Source organism: Amborella trichopoda, chromosome 5, assembly GCF_054954075.1.
Source record: "Amborella trichopoda isolate Santa Cruz 75 chromosome 5, AtrichopodaSantaCruz75HAP2 v2.0, whole genome shotgun sequence".
Lineage (NCBI taxonomy): Eukaryota > Viridiplantae > Streptophyta > Magnoliopsida > Amborellales > Amborellaceae > Amborella > Amborella trichopoda.
In genome coordinates, this window is record NC_142340.1 from 975,222 (window position 1) to 991,170 (window position 15,949).

A 15,949-nucleotide genomic window follows, 5' to 3' on the forward strand; every position below is an offset into this window, starting at 1 on the left:
CTCTCTCTTTGTTTCCTTGCATCTCCCATCCGTCTGTTATGACATCGAACGTCTTGGGAGGAGGTAAGAGGTTTGTAGAAAACCCAACTGCCGCAGAGGGGTGTAACCAGATCAGGCCCTGGGCTGGGACAAGGCAGACCAGGGACCAGTCCACTAAAATGAGGCCATGGCTCGATGGGCCCAAAAGGGGTCCATATGCAGCCATATATTCGAGATTGCCGCATTGCCCACCGTTGATAAGTGGCATAAAATAGGGCATACTGAGGCCCAAGCATACCCTTGGGCCAACAGGTCTTAAATCCAGGCACGGGCATGTTCAAAGGAGCCTGGAACCCAGCCCCCCGCTGCCTGGCCCATTTACACCCCTACAATGCTATCATTGAATACTGCTCTGAAATTTCTTTTGTTTTACACCTTCCATACATTTGGGAATTGAAGGGTGGCAAAGAAAATGAATAGCATAAGAAAGCCTCATCAGATTTTTTAGCATACATTTCTTCATAGATAAAAACCTTTTTGAGTGCTGTGAGGCTAGAAACATTAGAAATCACAGTAGCATCTCTCTCTCACAGCCAACCTCTGGTCTTTCAAGTCTCCAACAACTGAAAGAAAGAAAAAGCTAAAAACCAACAAATTTCTCCCCCTACAAAACTCCACCAAAATGGTGTAATCTCTTTCTTTTAGTGCCTACAAAGGAGTCAATGAAGAACTCAAGAACATATGTTTGCTCAAAGACAAAAAAAAATCAATGTGAGCCCTTTGCCAAGAGAGTAGAATTAGTCAATCCATCTTTACTCTGTCGAGTTCTCCAATTATCTCTTCGAACTGCTCGTGAAACAACAGAATGTAAAGAATCAAAACTTTGATTAATGCATGTAGTTAACATTCTTCCCCCCTGCTGCCCCCCCCCCCCCACCCTAAAAAAAAAAAAAGTCCTGAGGTGAGAGATCTATGCATTGAGTTCCCACTCAAAAGGGTCAGATGCTTACCTTAATAATCTGGCGCATGAAATGATCGCCGTATTGCTTCGCAGACTTTGATTCTACAACATGAACAATATCCTATATCCAAACCAAGCAAACAAGAATGAAACTTGAATCCCAAAACAAACAATCTATAATAAATATTTATTGCAAAAAACAGTCATAAATATTTGCCTAACGCTGTAGCCCCAAACATGGAATATGTGATTTGTGTGTTGTGTGCGTGTGCATGTGTGCCTCCATTAGTGCCCATGTCAGCACAAAATTACCAGTTTTTTTGCTCTATTTTTTTGCTCTATTTAGTCTTTTTTATGCAAAATGATGAAATTTTTTCACTGCACAAAAATGGGTTGTAAAAAAGACTCGGCTTGCTTAACATCCAAATTCATTACTATGGAAATGGCTATTGAAATTCGCAAAACAATTATGCACACATCAAATGCATGTTAGCACAAGTATGCCTGGGTTACATGAGAAGCATGAAAAAGCATAGCACCAAAACAAGATTTGGGAGGCTTGGATCTCAGTCCATTTTAGCAATAGCCAAAAATTTCACCTTAAATTTGAAGGGTTAAATTAAACTAAATTAAAAAAATACAGAAGTAATATAAGAAAAAAGAAATAGGAAAGTGACAAGACAACAATAATGATCTTTTCTCAGACTAGTCTACAACACAACAAAAAATTCTGGATGAAAAGAAACTGTTAATGTTTGGCCTGTTCTTCTCAGGGACAAGCACTGACAGAAGCTATTTTGATTTAGAGAAACTATAACCTCCTACCTCATTGACATAGAATTCAATATCAGCATTTGAAACAATCTTCCCATCATTGTCCACTGAGTGAGTTTTGTGCTTGTAAGTCATCAAGATTGTCCTACAAAGCCCACAATTTCAAGCAATAAACTTTCACCATCATTTACTATAAAAGCAAAGAACAAAAGAAAATAAAAATAGAGATTGTCGAGCCCAACACAACATCCCAACTCAGCGTTTATTTCCTAAAATGCAGACCTTAAGGTTGGCTCATCGACTTCCATGAAAGATGCAAGCTTTGAGATTGAAATGGTGGTATAGAGTTTCAAGAAACTGCGAATTCCTGACAAAAGCTGCTGTTGCTTCACTTCATAAAGGAACAGTTTCAACTGAAGTCTATAACCATCCTGTAGCAGAGTAAGTTAAATGTTATAAATCATGGTCACGTAAAAAGCTCTGCATCTGCATGTTCAGGGTTAATCGTGGTCATTTAAAATGACGGAATGGTAACAAGCAAAAAATATCATAAAGAGAATAAAGAGGACATGAACATACATCACAACTAACAAGGTGAACAAGAAATAAACATCCATATTCATCTAAAGAAAAATGGTGATCACTTCCAATTCCTCAGTGAGTTATCAACACCAACTTGTCAACTCCCAAGCCTACCAAATCCTGTCCATGACCTCCTAGGCTCCTCCAATCACCACTCATCCTTACACCTTCTACACATTCCCAAAACACATTGAAAGGACATGGGAACCAGCAAAAGGCTGATGTTTGAGTAAAGAGAGAACAGTAGATCACCAAGGGCATATAATATGACCCTTGCATATATAATCATCTTCTTGCCACTGCTGTACTTCAGCCGGCAAGGTTTGGCTGGAGGATGGTTCAGTGATCTGATCATTCCAGCCTGCATCACTGTTGGACTTGAGGTCGTAGTCTATGTAACGGAAGGACACATTGATGCTAATTAACTATCAAATTATGATAAATCCATGTCTACTATACATCGATGCTAATTAAATAACGGATTACGATGAATCCATGTCTACTATACATCATCATCATCTATACATGGATGCTAATTAAATATCGGACTACGATGAATCCATGTCTAGTAGCAGATGGATCTTTAACTATGGTCGGGGTGTTGTTGCATGGGACTGCAATAAGCAAATGTGTATCTCTAGATCCACCATGGAATCGGAGTTAGTAGCCTTGGAAGCTCTATTAGACAAACAGGATGGTTAAGGAACTTGTTGGTAGATGTACCACTATTTCAAAGGCCAATGCATGCCATGTCATTACAATGAAATTGTCAAGCATGGTATACCAAGCGTCAGTGGGGGGCAAAAATGGATTGCGGAAAGTCAAGATATATTTGCTGAGGCGTTATCAGTTGAGACTTTTATTTGAGAATGGAGTTATTTCAGTGTCCGATATCAAATCTAACCACAACTTGGCGGACCCATTACCAAAAAGCCTTGCAAGGGAACAACTCTAGAAGACCACTAAAGAGATAGGATTGAAGACCAACACAAGTTTTATGGCACAGAGCGATGGGAACCCCACCTAATGAAAAGAAGATCCCATGTCCCAGGTTCAAAAGGAAAAACAAGTCACCCATGTAAGGTCGAATATGTTTTGTATCACAATATTATTAATGAAAATTTTACATATCTACCCATCCTTGGCTGTGTGATACGTTGTACTGCAATTAATGGAGAGGTTGAGTTATGCTCTTAATGTGTCAATTTCCCTTGATGACATAATGCCTAGGATGGGTGTTGGCTATAGGGCACCTTCGGTGGACTCACCTTTGTAAGTGTAACCTCATCCCAGGTTAGAGATTACCTAATTTGGTCCATCACTGGATGGGCACTAAAGAACATGGGAAGCAACATAAGCAAGTGACAGAGTTGTTAAAAGGGGCTAATTCGAGAAAGCATGAGCCCTTGTGCTATTCTAGGCCCCTTAACACCCAAAAAAGATGGTCCAAGGTGTATGTACGTGGATAGCAGAGCTATTAATAATATAACCAACAAGTACAACTTTCGAGTATTGCAGCTTGGATATATAGTCTGGTGCTTGTATCTTTTCCAAAATAGATCTAAGGAGTGGGTATCATTATCATTCAATCCGGATAAGGTGATGGACATAATAGGACTTCAAAAGCAGAGGACCTTATGAATGGATTGTGATGCCTTTTGGTTATCTAATGCGCCTAGCACGTTCATGCAAATGATGATTCAAAATTTTCGGCCAAATATCGCTAATTATTATTCTCTATTTTGATGTCATCCTTGTGCATGGGACTAATGTTGATGAGCATCTTACTCAACTCCACCAAAATTTTGAGGAATGATTCAACCTTAAAAAGTGCATTATTGTGACAGATAACCTTGTCTTTTTGGGTATTGCAGTGTCCAATAAAGGCATGCAAGTTGATTGACATAATGTATATGAAATTGTGAACTAGCCAACCCCTATACATAATGTATATGCAATTGTGAACTGGCCAACCCCTAAACAATAATGGGACATTCGTAGCTTCCATGGCTTGGCGTCATTCTCTAGAAGGCTTCTTACAAATTTCAGTATGGTTATTGCAACCATAGTTGATTGCATGAAGAAGAGTTTCCACTGGGTTTGTGAAGCAAATGAAAACTTCCACCTTATAAAGATAAGATGACAGAATCCCTGACGCTAGCATAGCCTGATTTGAAGAAATTTTTTGAAGTAGGTTGTGATATCTCATATATCAGCATAGGTGTTGTCTACGCCAAGAGGGAAACTCTACTGCTTTCTTTTTTTTTTGAGGAAAAGTGAATGATGTAAGGACCCGATATTTTGTGCAAACCCATAAGCATCAGATGCATCATCTCATTCAAAAGGAGTTTGTTTTGTATTTCGATCATGAGGCCCTTCAAGACCTCAACTCACAAAGAAAGCTTAATCATTGGCATGCCAAGGGGGTTGCTTTCAAACAAGAGTACGCACTTGTCTATCTAGTTTTCATAACCAGATGGCTGATGCCTTCAGTCGACATATCCAGTTTGCTCGGGGCCCGGACTAGGGTGCCTTTCTCATTTGTATACTCTCCCTTTCAGGGAGCACCGCTTGTAACACCTGTAATTCTTAGCAATACAATGTTAACATTCCCAAAAGACATTCTATGCTTATAATATCTTTACCCATGAATTCATTGGGTTTGAGATGTAAAATCCAATATGTTGATGATCCCTACATTGGGCCAATATGGCAAAGGTGTAAGCAATGTGACGATCTTTCAACTAAATATATGTAGCACAATGGCTATTTATTTTAAGGTACACAATTGTGCATTCCTGACCAGTCTTTTTAAGGGAAAACATAATCAAGGAAAATGGAGAGATTGATGAAGATGTCGCACATAGAATTAGAGCTAGGTGGGCGAACTGGAGATGTACACCGGAATTTTATGTGATCGCCACATGTCAATGAAGCTAAAGGGGAAGTTCTATACGACAATTGTGAGATCAGCTTCGCTTTAGGGGGCGGAATGTTGGACGGTGAAGAAACAACATACCCATAGGATGTGTAGCTTAGATAAGGATGTTGGGATGGATGAGTGACAAGACAAGAAGGGAAAGAATTTGAAATGAATACGTTATAGAGAACTTAGGTGTGACTCCAATAGGAAACAAGATGAGAGAAAATAGACTTCAGTGGGCCGGCCATGTGCAGTTAGGAGATGCGAGTTGGTTCAAGTGGAACGCTAAAAAAGGGCAAGGGTTATGTTGCAAGTAGTGAGAACAAATATGGGGACTTATGACCTCACTGAGGGTATGGTCCTTGATTATATAGAATGGCATACCAAGATTCGTATAGCCGGCCCCAAATAGTTGGGAAATGACTTTCATTATGATGATGGTGATGGTCTTGGTGCTCATTTTGGGCAATCCAAAACCATTGCTTTGGTGGAAAGTACTCTTAGCTAGGCCTAAGCTGGATATGAAGCGTATCCAAGTTTGCCAACTTTCATATGGTCAATCTCAGAATACTGGTCTTTATGTGCCACTTCTACTTCCTAGTGCCCCATGGGTTGACATAAATATGGATTCGTTCTTGTACTTTCAAAGACATCAAGGTGTATGGATTTTATATTTGTAGTAGTGGACCAATTTTCAAAATGGTCCAATGTACAACATGCAAGAGGAATTTTGATTCTTCAAATGTGGGTGATTTGATTTCAAAGAAATTGTACATTTACATGGTGCTCCTAAGACCATTATTGCAGATAGGGACATTAACATTTCTTTGAGTCAATTCCGCAGGAGCTTGTGGATCAAGATGGGAGCTAAATTACCACATAATAGTGCATATCACCGTCAAACTGATAGCCAAACTGAAGTAGTCAATCAATGCTTTGAGAATCTACCAAGGTACCCAGCAGGTGACAGAACTTCTCAATTGGACTTGGTGCTTCCCCGAGCTGAGTTTGCCTTCATTAATTCTATTCATAGATCAAGCAAGTATCAATCTGAGATTGTTTATGACCAATGCATGTTCCAGATGATGGCGACCTAAGCCCAACAAATCCATGAAGTGCAAAAGAAGTTGCAGCCAATGCCCTTGTGCGTCTCAAGGCTTATGAAGTTTTTTGTTTTTTTTTTTTCTTTATGAAGGTGGAGATCTCTTTATGGTGTATCTAGTCAATAATATTTACAGGTCGGATCCTACCCAAAGCTCAAATTTAAGAATTGCTCATCTTGTATATGTACCCAAAGATCTGCAACTTTCTCCTATTTTCAATGTTGCTGATTTTTATGAGAAAAGAAGATTGGTTAGAGCACATGCCTACAAACCACGAAGACTTCCCAAAGAATATAGCAAATATGACATAAGAAGTGATGAATACTGGGGCATGGATTTGGGAGCCCCCACCATTTGCCAACAGAAATGTCGCCCCACCTTAACTGCATATTTTATTGTCAAATTATAGAGGCTAGCTTGCTGGAGTCAAGTTTCCTCTAACCTGGGGGAATGAAACACAACTCTTTTAAACTCGAGAGCTTCTAGGAAGTTGAGTATGTAGGTGCATGCTCACTTTGGAAACAGTACATGCATTTTTTGGGAATTAGGTTTGCGCATTTGGGAGTTGTGTTGAAGCATGGGATTTGGGAACACGGCATTTTGGGGAATTATGTTGAAGCATTAAGAGCATGCCTCTTGGGAAATTGGTGCATAATTTTTTGAGGTTTGTATGAGTAGGTTTATTTCCCCACATGTAGGCAAGGCCAAAGTTAGGTTGACGAATACATTGGGTATCTATTTTTCACAAAAAGAAAGCATGGAAAGCTTAGAGTTTTATTTGAGGAGCTTTGTTAGGAGAACAAAATTTCAGTTTTGAATTGATTCTTAAACAATTTTAGGTGGTGTAGAGCTTCGTTTGAGCTCTCTCCTAGTTGTTAGATTGCTCTTATATGTTGAAGGATCTCCTTTGGTTTTGGGCTTTATTTCATTTTCTTGTTGAACTCTTTCTTCCATTTAGTTACTTTTTTTTATTCTTTATTCTTTTTTTGGAAAATGTTAACCTTGAATTAAGGACAAGAGATTACAAAGAACAAAAAATACCTGCCCAATTGCTTCTGAATATTCTTCAAGATTAGCATTTAATAATATTCTAATTGATTATCGCATGAAGTTATGAACCACACTATGAAGCTGTGGGAGAGAGTGATTGAGCAACGACTAAGGCATTAAATGAATGTATCAGAATCCAATTCGGTTTTATGCCAGGGAAGTCAACAATTGAGGCTATTTCCCTAGTAAGGCAACTGATTGGGAAGTTTAAGGCGAAAGGAAAAGACCTCCACATGGTCTTTATTGATCTAGAGAAAGCTTATGATAGAGTACCTCAACGTTTAATTTGGTGGGTCCGTGGGTGTTGGAAAAGAAAAGAGTCTCCGAGTACTATATCAATTTGATGAGAGAGATGTACGAGGGAGCACTAACCAATGTGCGAACTAGTGGAGAGACGAGTGAGTTTTCAGTGACAATAGGTCTACATCAGAGATCAGCGTTGAGCTCATAGCTCTTGGTCTTGGTTATGAACGACTTAACTAGGCACCTACAAGATGAGGTATGTTGTTCGTGGACGACATAGTTTTGATTGATCAGACCTGAAGCAGCTTCAACAAAAAGTTAGAACTTTGGAGGGATGCTCTAAAATCTAACTGTTTTAAAATTAGCCGGACAAAGATGGAGTATATGGAATGCAAGTTTCGTAATAATAGGAGTAGAGATGAGGAAGTTATTAAGATTGACAACCAAGAAATACAAAAAAGCGTGCACTTTCCATATCTTAGGTCGATAATCCAAGAAAATGAAGAGATTGAGGAAGATGTTGCGTTTAAAATTACAGCTAGGTGAGCAAATTGGAGTTGTATAACTGCAGTTTTATGTGATCGCTGTATACCAATGGTGCTAAAGGGGAAATTCTGTAGGATAGTTGTGAAACCAGCTTTGCTTTATAGGCAGAATGTTGGACGGTCAAGAAACAACATACCCATAGGATGTGCAGCTGAGATGAGGATGTTGAGATGGATGAGTGCCAAGACAAGAAATGATAGAATTACAAATGAATACATTTGAGAGATCTTAGGTGTGACTCAATTAGGCTATAAGATGAGAAAAAGTAGACTTATGTGGGCTGACCATGTACAGCGCAAATCCAATACAGCACATGTTAGGAGGTGCGAGTGGAGGCTCTAAACGGTAAGCCCATATCGACATGATTGGAAGAAGTGAGAAAAGATTTGGGGACTTAAAATCTCACTAAGGGTATGACCCTCAATAGAGCAGAATGGCAGACCAGGAATTGTGTAGCTGGCCCCAAATAGTTGGGGAAAGGCTTTGATGATGATGATTATCACATGAATTTATGCTTTGACCAAAAGAATGGAGGAAACAGTCCTCATATGAGGTAAGTTGGGGGCTGTACACATACCAATCACTAGGTCCCCCATCACATAATCCTTCCAACAATGCACACACTACACCTCCTTCACAAGCCTTCTCTTTCATGTTCTACCTCCACAAAGCTTCTCTTTCATAATTTCATGCTTTCATTTCCACCTCCCAAAAGTGTTACCATGAGAATTACCTCTCTTTCATGTCTCCTCAAATCAACCACATGTATCAACAATAGGAGGTGTCTTAACAACATATCAAAATCCTCAAAATTCCACCTTAAATTTCCTAAATACCACACGAAAGAATACTCATGTTCCTTCAAGAAAGATCCTATTTTCATTGCTATATAAGAAAATAATTTCTTATATATATATATATTCGTTATAAGAAGCATCTTTCATTCCCCACCATCTTACCTTCATCCATATTCCATATTACCCTTAAAATTCGACCATGTACCCATCCTATCCTTAAATCTATACCCTTGAATAAAATGAATAGAACCCCTCACTTTTCATTTCCTACAGTGTTTTTAAAGTCAGACTAGGGCTTGGAACAAGATAGGGCCCCATTCCGAGTCAACAAGTCAGACTCGGCCCCAAGTTCTTAAGAAGTATAACACACAAACATCAAAAATATGTTTGAAGAGTCAATTCCAGTGGTTTTCCAACCGGTCTGGCACCCTCCCAAGCATGAGGGAGTTTCAAAAATTTGTTCTCATAACTTGGCTAACCCTCATTAAACTTATGATTGACTGCAATACCGTATAAATTGAAGCCAAAAGATTTCCTACTCCCGCAGGAGTATATTGTCTGTCTACTTCCTCGAGTAAAACTAATGCTAGCAATATTTCTTTAGATCCCAAATTTTAAGGATTTAATCTTTAGAACCCAGGGACCAACCTCAAAGGAAAAAAAAAGTTTCACTAAAAAAAGTGACATCCTAAGATTGCACATGAACCGTCAAATATTCAGAGGGAAAGATATATATGTTCAAGAAATCAAATTCCAAATATCTTTCTTTGATAATAATTATCTAGTGATACTCGGATGGATCCCAAAACCAATATTTTTCTTTGATATAATTATTTAGTGATACTTAGATGGATCCCAAAACTTAGACTCAAAAAACATTTAAGTAGCTATCTTACCTGAGGGAGTTATTGTACAGTATGTGCTCCCGAGGGAGTATGCTATAGGTGCTCTAAATTGAATCCTAAGTTCATACAACCGTTTCGCTCCAGTCATAAAAACTCCTTCCTTTTTCACTTTTTCTTTCATACCTTCAACCCCATTGCAATTTAGTCTTAAACAACCTTAACATAGCAAAGTATTTCCAACAATCACCATCATCTATTGCTGGTACCGCATTCTGACACGTATTCCTATCTCCCCTGAAACTCGAGATGTATCTCTTCTTATGTACCCCTATCCAAACACCATCATCCTTTTGCACTCAGCCTCCTCATCACAGGCCTCCCGTCCAATAACTTCCTTTTCATCCCCTCTCCTCCCTTTCACTTCCACCCAACAGGCAACAAAATTTTTTTCTAATGTCCCCTGCAACTCCGAACATGTCTCTTCTTAGTACCCCTATCCAAAAACCACCTTCTATTTCCACTTAACCTCGTCATCACGGTCCTGCCTCCAATAACTTCTTCCTTTTCATCTCCTCACCTCCCTTTTCGCTTCCACCCGACAAAAATTAACCACCCAACAGAAAGAATAGGTGAATTACCACATTCTTGTGAGTGTGCATGTCTGAATGCATGCCTATGCATGTCTATATGTGACCATCAAATAAAATAAATTTCAGAGAACATAGAGAACTACATGAGTGCCTGTTATCTTTTCCTTTTCGATTCAACCCAATGAAAGCTTATTTCATCAAAGTTAACCATTTCTCAAAAAAAAATAATCTTATTTCATCAAATTAAGATCTGCAGTACACACCTGGTTGTAGTTGACGAGAGGCTCTTCATAGATGGGAGCCGAAGGGGTGATGAATTTGGGACAGGCATAAGAGAATGCTTCATCATATAGTGAATATGCCTCATCATCATATCTCTGCATTCTAAGCATTTTATCCCCATACTTCTCCCTCAGTTGATTGTTAACATTTTCCTCAATAAGCTTCACTTGAGGACATAAAGAGAGGCATACTGCCAGCAAAGCATACATCTGCTCATTTTTCTTCAAGATCTGATCAAATTGAGGAGATTTCTGATGATATTGTTTGTTCTTCATAATATACAAGAGCACTTTGTTAAACTCTCGTATTGCTTCCACATACCTGCCAACAACCTCAACATTGTTAGGCATCATTCAAGAATTAAAATACACAACATCACAGTAAATTGATTTTTCTTTGGAGTTTGGACGGTAGAGATCGTGCCCGACAAAAGAAACTAATTTATGCATTATATAAGCAGAAAATAAAGCAACTGATACTGCTAAGCATGAACAATGTCCTACCACAGAGTTATCAAATCTGAATGGATTGATAAGAATCCATTAAATAATTAATCTACCAAACTACATAAACTGAAGCTTCATTCAATAGTGCATTGTTGATGCCATGAGCTTCCTTTGGTTCAATTTGGATAATTCCCGTTCATCATTGACCTAACAATGCAATTAGAATATTTTTTATGAATAATTACAATTTGATACAACCGATTGTCCTCTCTCCGTCTCCCATAGTACCCTACTTACTCAAATGATCAAATGCATCACCTTGTACCAAAGAATTCAACTATCCACGAAGTGTTTTAAATTTCTAATCTAGCCGTAATGATTATTTGTAAGTATGAGTAATTCTCTTCGCTAGTGGCAACCTTTCTTCAGAAAACATAATTTCACTTTCAAGTTCTCTGATTTATTTCATGTGCTCCACCTTTACCATTTTCATAAGTTGATTTTCAATAAAATTATCATCTTGGTCTTTCTGTATTTCCATGTGGAGTACATCCCACTTCAGCAGAGTTACATTACCATGCACAAACTTGGCCATTAAAGACAAAAAACAAATTGCCCCTCCAAGTTCAATAACAAAAAGTGAGAGAGGAACGAACGTCTCCTTATTCGACATGCATGACACAACAATTGCGTTAGTAAACATACCTTCGCAGCATGAGGTTTGCAAATCCATAATGGTAAATAGTAGTAATGTGGCTTCCAATGACTGAAGTATAGACTCCTGGTTGGCTGATGTCAATGGGAGCCAGACACTTGAGCCCAGTATAATAATCTCCCAAGAGGCAATGGACACGAAGCAACCCCACAATACTAAAATATCCCAATACTTTGAGAACATTGCTCCCACCATTATAATCATAGCCATCAGTAGCAGTAAACTGCTCAAGACCTTCTTTCTCTTGTTCCAAAATCTGTATGATCATGGACTTCTCCACTAGAGCTTGCAAGAAATTGAACACACCGTACACGTTCCATACCTGGAAAAAATCGACAATTTTTGTTAATAGGATTCAGATATGGTGGAGTATAAATCCCAATCATAACCTAGCTTTAAAGAAAATATTCTTCCAAGTAAAAGCCAAGAATGCAGCTATGAAGACAAATAGCTAGCACTCTCAAGAGATGCTGAGAAAAACATGCGACATAATCTAGATAGGACTCATAGTAATCCGAATGTATAGGTTCTGTATAATAATATTATCTTCCGAACACGCAAGGATCATAAATACTTAAGGAGAAAAGGATTTCAAAATACAAACATACCTCATATGCTCACAAACTGCAGGAATGTAAAAGGTTAATAACTATTCACCAAAGGCGTTCACATCAATGTATTCAAATCTGGAGCTAAATTGCCAGTTTAGTCCCAATTCAGACTTATTTTCTAAAACCAAAAAATAATAGCCAATTCGATCTGAACTTGATGATTCAGCTTGTTTTGGTCCACTCAAGCCCAAACCAATTTAGTTTGGCGCTGATTCAACGGGATACAACTGATTTAGTCATGATGAATGGAAATATGAAGCTTGTCCCTCAAACCAACTCATTTATATAAAAATGGAAAACCAAATAACTTAAGTATTTAACCATATAATCTGATAATAACCATATAACCTCATAAAAACCCATAACAGTACAAAAATAATATTAAATAAAAAAAATCCTAAGAATCCAGTTAAAACTTGAAAAATAAGCTTCTCACCAATAATAAAAAAAAGAGCATTCCACCGCCCACCCCCCAAAAAAAAAGGAGGGACAATTGTAAGGAATAAAAAAGGGCTAAAGAGTAAAACTAAAGAGTAAAACCAAAGAAGGGGGCTAAAATAAGATAATGAGGCAATTAATGTCATTCAAAAATGACAATGAGCAAATGAACAAAATGAATCAAAACACGAAATCACAATCAAACAAATTAAAAGAGGTGAAAGAGATATTGGCTAATTTGATTTCCCTAATTTCCACAAATGGCAAACAAATTCCAACAAAAACCAAACCAGTAAAACTGCAAAATCCCTCACCTGATCATACTGCCTCAACAAAGCAATCTCCTGGTCAGTCTTGTTCTTGAGCTTCGCCCTATACTGACAAAATGACTGGAACTGATATATGAACTCATCAATCATATCCCATAACCATTGGTTAGGGAGCTGCATATTAACCACCCCATGTAACACCACCTGAAACAAGTTGCAGTAATTATCCCAAGACTCAATTCTATGTTGCAGTGTAGGCGAAAGCCTCGCATAAAGGTGCCTATACCACATTTCCTGATAAAGCAAGCAAAAGACATGGTCGTTATCGACATGGGGTGCGATGGCTTCGACTGATGGCCATGGACAATCCTTGAACAATCTCTCAGAGAGCTTGTGAAAGCTCCCTTCATACATTTGATATATTTCATACACATTTTTCTCCCTGATGTGTCTGTAAAGGATGACGACGAAGGTTTTAACCGAGTCGGGAACAAACATGGGGTTATATGGAACATCAGTTTTGGATGTGGGCTCATCATATGTCTCATCGTAGTCTCGAGTGTATGGTTCATAGGCCATGGTTAGAGAGAGAGGTTATAGATGCAGAAGGTCCGGTACAGAGAGTAGAGATAGGGAAGGTTTTGAGATGAAGGTCTTATAGAAAGGAAAAGATGGGAAAGTTGTGTAAATACAAGAGAGAGTCACAGATGCCTCTTCGAGAGAGAAGAGAAATGTGAAAAATGCGTTGATGAGCGAGGGATGGATGAGCTGCACAGAGAAGAGAGGAGAAATGTAAGTAAAGTTAGATACAGCAACAGATGCAAAAATTGTTTTGAGAGAGATGCAAAAGTTAGTGTGAAGAGAGAGATTATAATTGAAACAGCGAGAGATGTAAAAGTTAGTGTGAAGAGATTACAATTGAAACAGAGAGAGATGCAAAATTTATTGTTAAGAGAGAGAGCTTACCATTGAAATGGAGAGAGATGCAAAAAGTTAGTGCGAGAAGAGAGAGTTTACCATGAGACAGACAGATGCAAAAGTTAGTGTGAAGAGAGAGATTACAATTGAAACACAGAGAGTGGGGGTAAAAATTGCAGTGGAGACTCGAGAGAGAAAGGATATAGAGAGAGATACCTGTTGATGAGAGAGAAAGAGAAGCCTCTTGACCTAAAAACGCAGAGAGAGAGAGAGAGAGAGACAGACAGGGCTTGGGCGAAGGGTTTTTACAGTGAAAGAAGAGACGAAACCATTCTCTCTGTGCCCTAAGGGAAACAATGCTATGGCACGTGTCTATACTATAGAAATGTTGACTATGTAGAAAGGGAGTCTGTGATCCACATGATCCTATGGTCACTAATTATCACGTAGCTAAGCTAGGGTCACTAATTATCACGTAGCTAAATGGAACTTTTATTTTAAGGATCGTATACAATGAGGCTATATATCTTTGATATAAGGAGGTGACAATTATTGATTGTCATTAGATGTAGAATTGGATGGCTTGGGGTATGTTATAAAGTTATAATAATTTTTTTTGAATTTGGAATCTAGTAAATGACATACTTACAACTACTTAGATTTGAAATATGGCGGGCATTAATGATTGTGACTTCTTTGTATTAAAATAAATAGTCATACTGTATACTTTTTCTTTTTAAATTGTTATGTTTTTTAAATAAACAAAAAGTAAAATTTTCTTAAATAAAAAATTGTTTCATGTGGGTTGGACCACATTTCTATATATGCGGTCCAGAAAGTGTAAAGCATCCATCTTAAAGAGGGATTCAAGTAAGTGTTCCATTTAAAAACAATATTGTCCGCATGTTTTATTAATAGAATTATTATTTCTATTTTTTAAATTTTATTTATTTTTTCATATTCACGTTCTCTATGTTAGAGATTACATGTCCTTAAAAATTAAGTCGTAAAATCCATCTAAAAAATAGATTTATTAAGAGGTCTGCATTCCGCATAGAAACCGAGTCCTTTTTAAGTATCTCATATATCTCTTAACATAAAAAACACAGGGATTGTATACAGTGAAACCATTTACTTTTGGAATTTTTAGTACAAGGAGGTCAAATTACTTGTAACCCTAGCTGTGAAATCGGATAGCTTGGGTGTGTCGCATAGTTTGAAAAAAAATCGTTTAAATGTTACGCTTGGTCAATGGAATAAATGCAGCTGTCCAACTTCACATCCAACTGTTGATATTAACTGTGACTACCTTGTGCAAAAAGTAAAAAAAAATTACAAAAAACTCCCTTGACCCAACCAATTTTTTTATCGCAACATTTACCTCAAAATAAACTTTTCTAGCAAATACTCCAATCAAAAAGTTATAGTTTTTATGATCAAAATGCCCTCTCTCTCTCTTCTAACATCGCTTGCTTAACTTTTATCATAAAAAAAAAAACGGTCCGGCAGTATAAGTAACATGGGCCTAATGCCAGACCATTCTTTGTCAGTGTCGAACTAGCAATAGGCCCATGTTTGACAATGACAAAGAATGGTCTAGCAAAAAGGCGGTTCGACACTGACAAAGAACGGTCTAACAATAGGCCCATGCATTCCAGCACTGCCAAAGAGCGGTCCGGTAACAAGTTCAAAGTGCGAACTTGCAATGTCAAAGAGTAGTCCGACATTTTTTTAGTTTACCAGGGCTTGGCAATTGGTACATGGCGGTCCGGTAGCCCATATAGCTTTTGATATTGTGCGTAAGTCCACGTGAATGTTAGGTCAAAATTAAAATTTTATGTATAAAAAAAGGTATTTTTGTCAAAAAGTCATGCTTT

General features: G+C 38.0%; 1 protein-coding gene across 2 annotated transcripts; it reads right to left on the reverse strand.

The window, feature by feature from the left end:
* Nucleotides 1-395: 395 nt before the first annotated feature.
* Nucleotides 396-14,384, reverse strand: LOC18426623 (uncharacterized). 2 transcript variants are annotated; one of them, XM_006833265.4, is made up of 8 exons: nucleotides 14,289-14,384; nucleotides 13,200-13,922; nucleotides 11,827-12,158; nucleotides 10,657-10,996; nucleotides 1,997-2,145; nucleotides 1,766-1,859; nucleotides 990-1,061; nucleotides 396-825 (listed from the first exon to the last, which is right to left on the reverse strand). In XM_006833265.4, the coding sequence occupies exons 2-8, from the start codon at nucleotides 13,731-13,733 to the stop codon at nucleotides 781-783; spliced, it is 1,566 nt and encodes a 521-aa protein (XP_006833328.1). In that variant the 5' UTR covers nucleotides 13,734-13,922; nucleotides 14,289-14,384; the 3' UTR covers nucleotides 396-780. The 2 variants fall into 2 exon arrangements, with proteins under 2 accessions (XP_006833328.1, XP_011620552.1); XM_011622250.3 differs by having other exon boundaries at nucleotides 407-825; nucleotides 14,121-14,384.
* Between the last annotated feature and the right edge of the window lie 1,565 nt (nucleotides 14,385-15,949).